Source organism: Rhipicephalus sanguineus, chromosome 9 (genome assembly GCF_013339695.2).
Source record: "Rhipicephalus sanguineus isolate Rsan-2018 chromosome 9, BIME_Rsan_1.4, whole genome shotgun sequence".
Classification (NCBI taxonomy): Eukaryota; Metazoa; Arthropoda; class Arachnida; order Ixodida; family Ixodidae; genus Rhipicephalus; species Rhipicephalus sanguineus.
The window spans coordinates 7,247,686-7,255,656 of NC_051184.2; the positions used below are offsets into that span (position 1 = coordinate 7,247,686).

Genomic DNA, 7,971 nt, shown 5'->3' on the forward strand with positions numbered 1-7,971 from the left:
GTAAACTTAAGTGCTTGTAATACCTCAGGCTTTGTCGTCTGTATGTCGCCCAGGCTATTAAAAAGAACAATGCACGTGCGAGCTCTGTGACAAACAAGACCTCTTTCAGAGGTGTCCGTTAGTGTAATGGCTCACTTGAAATCTGTCAGCTCGCTTTCAAAAAGCAATTCAGGAATGCCCAGTTTTATTGTCTGAGCTCTCGTGTCGGCTTTTATACACAACGTTTATTTGCCACCAGATGCGGATCCACCAGCGACTGCGTGCTTCTGGGACTTGGGAAGACCTCCCTCACGGAAACCGTTCCTGAAAGACAAACACCAACACATTTTACACATCTTTCTAAATGAAGAAAGTTTGAGGCACGCAGTGCAGCCAAGATTAAAAATGCTGTTGCTCATGTTACCAATCTAGGCAATGCTAAATATGCTTGCACCTTCACTGCAATGCTGTATCATCTACTTTAACAAACTTTCAAAGAGCTTGTTCATTCAAAATGGGGCACAGTCTCGTCTTTACTGCTTACATAAGACAGCAAGTCATTCCATATGATCCAATCCTTACTACTCGGGCACTACTACTCTTTGAATATTTCTGATATAGTAGTACTGCAAACAGCGGAGCATCTCAAGTCAAGTTTTATGTAATGGTTTCAGTTCGGCCTTTTATGACAGCGTGGAACAATAATCGTGGATGTGTCCAGACAGTGAAAATCACATCACTGCACGCACAACTTTGCCACTGATGACTATCAAAAAATGGCTCATTTTGACTTTCCTACAAGAATAAAGCACCAAAACACCATGCTACATGGCTCTACTATATCTGGTTGGGAAATAAGCTACATGCCTGCACTTTTTCCTTCATATTCACTTGCACAGATGGCGCCATGACTTACACATACCAGAACAAAAATTAACCCAGATTAATTTCAACCACCTGGGGTTTTCAACTCCAGCATGAAAATTACGCAAAACTTTTAAGATATGATTAGATATTAAAGCAGATTCGAAAGGTCTCTTCCAGCATCATCAACATCTCACCCCAGAGGGAAATGTTCATAGAAATTTAGAAATAAGGTTAAGCATGACAATGTTGCTGATAAAAAATGAACCAGGGTATTGTGTTCTAGCTACTTTCGTGAATGATAGCTGTAGTGATTGCAGAAATTGAGTGAGCAAATTACTATCGCACTCACGAGTCTTTCAGCAAGTTACGCAAATACGGTAAGGCCGTATGGTAGCACTTCCCCTTTCCCGCTCGTTGTGCTAAACCCACTCCCAGTTCCAGTGACAGTGCATCCCTCGAACGACAGGTTCCTCGTCAACAGCGTAGGCTGACAGGCAACAATGAGGCGTGACAACCCCCACAGTAATTTTTGAAAAAGCTTTTGTGGTGTTGGGGTGCCTTCACCGGCAAAAGCGCAACGAGCGGGAAAGGAGGAGTGCTACCGTACTTTCATACCGTATTTCCGTAACTTGCTAAATGACTAGTAGTATTTAGGTGTAGCAACAAGGTCAAATGAAAGCCATGCACAATCTTTCAGCTCGTTTGACCAAGTGCTCCCATGTTACAAGTAATACTGCATACGATAGTACATCCCAATGCATACCTGCCAAGTTTGGAGAAACGAGGGGGGGGGGGTACTGCGATAGCAATTATATGGACACTGACAGCGGGATTTTGTGGTCACCGCTGATCTGTACAGAGTCCAAACCGATAACATCGCTTACGCATCGTCTGTTTCACATGCGAGTAAAAGTGTGCTAGCGCCAGGGACGAACGCGGTTGAAGCAGAGATGAAACGACCCGGCCGTCACCGTCGCGCGAAGGGCACATGCGATAACATCACTCCGCGTGCGAGGCCTGTCGTCGCTTGCTTACCAGTTATTTCGTCGGGCAAGAGACCATAAGGGGCGCCGTTGAGACGGGGACGGTTGCAAGCGCTGGCAAACACGCTATCTCGACAGACATCGGTAACAGCTACCCTTTTATGTGCTGGGCTCTCCACTTCAAGAAGTAGTGACAAAATTTTGAAGGCGAGACAACTTGTGGGATAGATTTGTGTGTACACAAACACATCATCTACGAAATATTAACGGCTGATATAACCTATAACACATTTAGGATCAATTTTTAAATTGCGTGTAGCGCATCTGAACGCGAAACGTCCTACTTCGCGTCACCGTGACGCATGGGGCGCGCAATGCACTGAACGTGCGGGGCAAAGCTGGATTTCCGGGAGATTTTGCTATGACCCGTACAACCGGGAGAAGCGTTCAAAATCCGGGAGTCTCCCGGGTAATCCGGGAGACTTGGCAGGTATGCCAATGTGATGCAACCACTTTTTGGGTACCAATTAAACCTAATTTAGATGTTTCACAAATATGTTCATATTAAAAAAATAAAATCATTTCACAGACTTCTACGTATATCACTGTGATCACATTCAAAATGCTCTTGTACAATACACCCATTTTACATCTTTCATTGCTGGAGGCACCTTTAAAGTATTTGGTGAACGCAGCAGCAGCAGCAATGTTTCCTTTTGAGTTGTCATCGCACCCCCGAAATGTCAACTAAACCTTATTAAGAGTGGAGAGAGCAAGAGCAGCGCCACTACACCTTCCCAATTTTAGCAGACTTGCTACATGAACTCTCGAGACACCTAGTAGTAGGCAAAAATGAGTAGCCACTTTTTCAGAGTTTCAAGTGTCTGAACAATTAACATGTAGTGTCACAATGGCACTCTCAACATGCACTTCAATTTACGCAGACAGGCTTTGTCACATTTTGGCCCTAACAGAATGAGGCTATTGCAGCTACAGAAAATAATGTCCATAGATCAGCATATCTGCCATGCAAATTACAAACCAAGCTCCTTTGACAGGGCTCCTATGCTCATTTTACCATTTCCAAGGATGTGGCACGCCAGTAGTTTAATGACACTATACTCGGCAACAACTTATCTTGGCATTGGAGCGAAGGCTACGGAGGCAGGGCATCCGCACAATTGTGTTACTACGCAAGTAGTTCGGCATCTTGCAGCCGATTTCAGTTCCAGTTTCGGTTTCGCTTGCTCGCATCGCTGGAGCGTTTGGCACCACGTCTACATGCAGAATGGGAACATCAGTGTGCGTAGATGCATCTACCTACTGTACTGTATATTGTCACAGGGTTGTTATGTTGATGAAGGCAGCAGTGGGCGAGTCGAAGATGAAATTCTTTATTTGGCCGAACTTGTGAGCGGGAAACGAGTCAGTCAGAGCGTCGTCTGTCAATAATTTTGACAGGGGTGAAGCGTGTCCGCTTTTATACATGTTCTAGCGAATGTTCCAGCGTTATCGCTGGTGGCCACGTAATCTCTCGACTATTCGCATACCGCGCGCAATCTTAACGGAAAGATCCAGAACAATCGTGACGCTTCTGGAACATCTCATCGCGGTCTGCGCGGAAGATTCCACAGTCTTTGCGGATGAAGCCCGAAAACAACAAAATAAGAAACATGGTTATATGATGAACGCCACCAAGCGCACACCGCAGCCTGAATACGGTGTTTGCTCGATTGCAACGCGATCACGATTGTAACGCGAGGGGAGACTTTAGTAGCAAAAATTTGGAGAAAAAGCTCGCATTGTATTCGAATAAATACGAAATGCAAGTACCATGATGCCAATGAATTGGGTTTAGATTTAAGGAGAGCCCACGCTAAATTAAAAAGAGACTGACGCAGAATATTTTATCAAGCTTCGCTGGTCACACACCTTCACAGAGCGTAGTTTTTCGGCCGTAGGTATTTCATTGCGCATGAAGTAGCTGTGCACTTTGCGCCGCAATGCTGCCAACGCAAACGTGTAATAGCGCAGCAGCCACGTCTTGCCGGTGATGCGCTTCTCAGTTTGGCCCGAGAAATTCAATTTCTTGCGCTTCGGGGAGGCAAGAGGGGCCCGCTGAGCTTCAGCCTTGATAAGCTTAACTGTTCGCTCACTCATTCTGGTGAGCTCGGCGGCAGTCCAGCACACTGCATTTGCAGACAAGTCACGCTGACGGCGCCTCACTCCAGCGATGACATTGCAGATAACTTGCGTGGTCTGGTGTGATAAGCCACTTTCTGTCACATTTAGAGTACAGCTTCTTCGGAGAACGAAACGGCGAGTTTGCGGCCACACACGGTTCAGGCAGCATCGCGGACACCATGTTTACTGAGACTCTGAGAGAGCAGGCTTGAGGAAAACGTGGTGCTGTCCAAAAAATAAAGACAGAAACAAACTTGAAATTTACAATAACATTTTTTCACGAATGGCTTCCCATACTCGCTCTCTTTTTATAATGAAGAAATCTTTATTTATTCGAGCTAGGTAACTTTTCGAATTAGAAAATAAATATAGGTACTATTTCTTGGCGCGCGCGCATGCAGGCACTTTGGCTCTGTAGCTTCCACAGTGGTGCCAAGAAAAGTTGTCGCCGAGTATAGAGGTGAACACCAAGTCAACACTGACTTTTAATAACACCCGGGAAACCTCTCAGAGCTTGTTTGGTGCAAAATGCAAGACAATCTCAAAGGTCCACATAATGCTATGGCACAATCCAAATCGCCTTCAAAGCGACGAGCTGTGACATCGCTTACTCCACACCACCCTCTACTGTCCGACAGCCAGCACGTGTGAAATGAAAAAGTGCGGCCACAAACCGAGCAGACATCACAATGACATGGCATGTTATTCTGACATGCAGTTTGAGTGATATAATTGTTGGGCTTTTACATCCCAAAACCGCTATAAGATTATGAGGGACGCCGCAGTGGAGGAAGGCTCCGGAAATTTCGACCGGCTAGGGTTCTTTTACGTGCACCTAAATTCAAGTACATGGGCCTCTGACATTTCACATCCATCAAATTGGGGCTGCCGAGGCCAAGATACGATGGTATAGTTAGTGATTAAAGCCAGCATGTCATTACACGACAACAGAACTGAAACATGTGCGCATGCATGGCACAAAGCCAGGCAAAAAATTGAACTTTTTAACAACCTGCACAGTTGTCAAGGATAATGCCAAACTTCCTTTTTCCAAGAACTGAATCTAACAGAACTGCAAACTTGCAATGCTCTGCAATGGTCTTTTTATTATGAATGGCTGCATACGACAGTGACAGAATAATACTAAGGAGGTGCTACGTCGTCGGGCTTGTACCAGAATCTCTGCAGTCATGCCCCACAATTACCCCGATTCGTTGATTACTGAAGTGCTGTTGTGTTGCTGTTGCTACACAGCAATATTGACATTTCAGATGTCCTCAAGCATTCTGTCTCTAGCCTAACTTGTTTACCTTTGTCCCTTGAAGTTGGTGAATGTTGACAACCCTCACGAACACTTACTGTTTTAGTTTTATCTCCACATAGTTTCACACTCTATCAGATGGATATTACTATTAAAGCTAAAATAACCGCAACACCATTATGTGCACTAAACCAGTAAAACAGTCAAAGGAGGGTGCTACGGACAAATGATATCAGTTAGAAGCAGAAGTAGTAGATGGACCATGCTAATGAATGTTTGTGCTCTACTTGTAGCGTAGCTCACCTGAAACGCCTCCAGACCTTCCTGAGGTGGCGGAGCCGACCAGTGCCGGTGGTCTTCCTCCTCTTAGCCTTGACGCTCCAGTTGTCTGCAGTAGGCGTGAAACAAACAACTTGAAACACGGTAACAACACTGGCACACTTACACATCAGGCAACAATGCATCAGTGGTTCCTTAGATCAGCACGATCCATATGATGATAAATGTTTTTACATCATGTGCACACAGCAAGTGCAAACAAAAACACGTATTTAGCAGTGCTTGTGTTGCATAGTAGATGCAAGAAATCGTCCGTCCCAAACCCCCAAACGCCGCCAAAAACCCTTAAAGAAATCAATTCTAGGATTTGACGTGCCGCGAACACAATATGACTGAGGCATGCATGTCGTACTGGGAGACCCCAGAATGTCAACCATCTAAGGGTGTTCTTTACTGAGCACCTAATTTAAGTGTACGGGGTTTCCTGCATTTTGCCATCAAAATACGGCAGTCGTGGCCGAGAATCGAACCCTCGTGCCTTGCCGCGCAACACCATAGCCGCAAAGCCAATGCGGCCGGTGGTGGAGGACACTACACCTGACGGTTTGTTCAATGTTGCACGCTTCTCTGTGCTCAAAATGACGCCGCGCGTGAACATGCGACATCAATGATGTCACAACACTAGAAATCAAACTCGACTTCAAGGAGGTTACCGGCCAGTGATCAGTTTGGGCAAGATCTGCACTTTGCGAGTACTCAATCGTGAACTACTCACAAACAACGCCGTAGACAACGAATGCGGCAAGACGCACGTTTGTGCAAGTAACACTAGAAATCAAAGTTGACTTCAAGGAGGTCGTACCGGCCAGTGATCAGTTCGGGCAAGATCCGCACTTTGCGAGTACTCAATCGTGAACTACTCACAAACAACGCCGTAGAAAACTAATGCGGCAAGACGCACGTTTGTGCATATATCGATCGGGCGCAAGGTTTCCTATGCGCGACAAGCACTGCTACATACGACGACGACATGAAAGAGAAATCACGTTCACTTACAGTGGCGCATCTTGCTGTTGGGGTAGCCGCACTGGGCGCATCGCGACTTCTGAATGTGGTAGCTGCTGCGCCCGCAACGCCGGCACAGCGTGTGGGTCTTATTTCTCCGTTTTCCGAAACTGGAGGTACCCTTCGTCTGAAATAGAAAAGCCACGAAAACATGTGTCAAACACAAATCACACAACGCGTCCCGGGCTGAAACCAAGGCGGCTGCATGGGCGCCGACAGCTCGTTTTTATCGAAATGAGAAATTTTCCGACAAAATATAATTACGGTCGCATTCACTAAGAGCGATAGAAGCGTTTAATGAATGTCTCATAGCGCAATAAATCCTACAATTTACGATTCCGATAGATTTCGAAGCAACGAGAAAACGCTCACCATCTTGACGGTCTACCAATCCAGGAAAGGACTTGGTACGAAGAGCAAAAGAGCAATGCGGTAGTCCAAGTTGTGGGGGCGCTAGCAGTTGGCCGTCAATTTATGTTCGTTGTTAAATTAAAACACTGTTATAAAAGTGCTGCTAACAACGCTCAATTTTTATTTTAGCTTTTATGTAATTACGTAAGTTTATTATTTGAACGTTGGCCTTAGAGACCTATCTTGCCTAACGTTGCTGCAAAAAGCGCTAGTGTCGCTCATTTTGGCGCGACTTTCAAGTTGGTTGAAAGTGTTCTAGTAGGTTCAACTTTTCAACTATCTGCACAGGCACGATGGTGCAACTCGACAGTACTTCCGATAGACACAGAAGCGAGAAAATTTCGTTTAGAACAGGATCAGGAATCTTTCTCGTAGGTTGGAGCGCCACTCCACGTGGCCTCTGTATCAGTCGACCTCCTGGTCAGCGCTGTCTCCTACTGGTCCGTATGGACATTCGCAGGCTGGTATACGGCTGGAAGTTAGAGAAGACGCTTATTTCTGCAACCCATAAGACCCAACCCATATTTCTGCAACCCATAAGCGCGCGTTTGTGTGTGTGTGTGTGGGGGGGGGGGGCGTGTACAAACACTTAATTGTAAACATGTAAATAATAATAATTAATAATAATAATTTTTATTTGCACAACAATGTGAGCCCTCCGGTGACGTGCGAGGCTAGACAGAAAGGAAAGACCCTTACGCGCTTGCGTCTGCTAGCCCGTCACTACCTCACTCCACATCACTCTATCGTATATGCATGGGATAATGCTCGACCTCCTCCAACATATTTCCCTTCTTTAGTTCGTATCAATAAATCGGAAAACCAAAGGAACTATCAAGACATAAAGTACTTATTCTATTCTGAGCCCCTAGTTAGAATGCTTGTGAGAGATATGGAGCTTACTAAAACTCCGCCTGATTCAAGAATGCGCTAGGCATAGCC

General features: G+C 45.6%; 1 protein-coding gene across 1 annotated transcript; it reads right to left on the reverse strand.

The window, feature by feature from the left end:
- Nucleotides 1-202: 202 nt before the first annotated feature.
- On the reverse strand, nucleotides 203-7,071 carry LOC119404534 (60S ribosomal protein L37). Its single transcript, XM_037671070.2, has 4 exons — nucleotides 6,991-7,071; nucleotides 6,610-6,745; nucleotides 5,578-5,662; nucleotides 203-303 (listed from the first exon to the last, which is right to left on the reverse strand). Exons 1-4 carry the CDS (start codon nucleotides 6,991-6,993, stop codon nucleotides 225-227), a joined length of 303 nt encoding a protein of 100 aa, XP_037526998.1. The 5' UTR covers nucleotides 6,994-7,071; the 3' UTR covers nucleotides 203-224.
- Nucleotides 7,072-7,971: the final 900 nt, after the last annotated feature.

Coding starts and splice junctions, on each gene's coding strand:
- LOC119404534 (XM_037671070.2), bottom strand. Junction 5,663..6,609: donor CAACAGCAAGATGCGCCACT/GTAAGTGAACGT, acceptor CGCCTACTGCAG/ACAACTGGAGCGTCAAGGCT. Junction 304..5,577: donor AAGGTCTGGAGGCGTTTCAG/GTGAGCTACGCT, acceptor TTTGTCTTTCAG/GAACGGTTTCCGTGAGGGAG.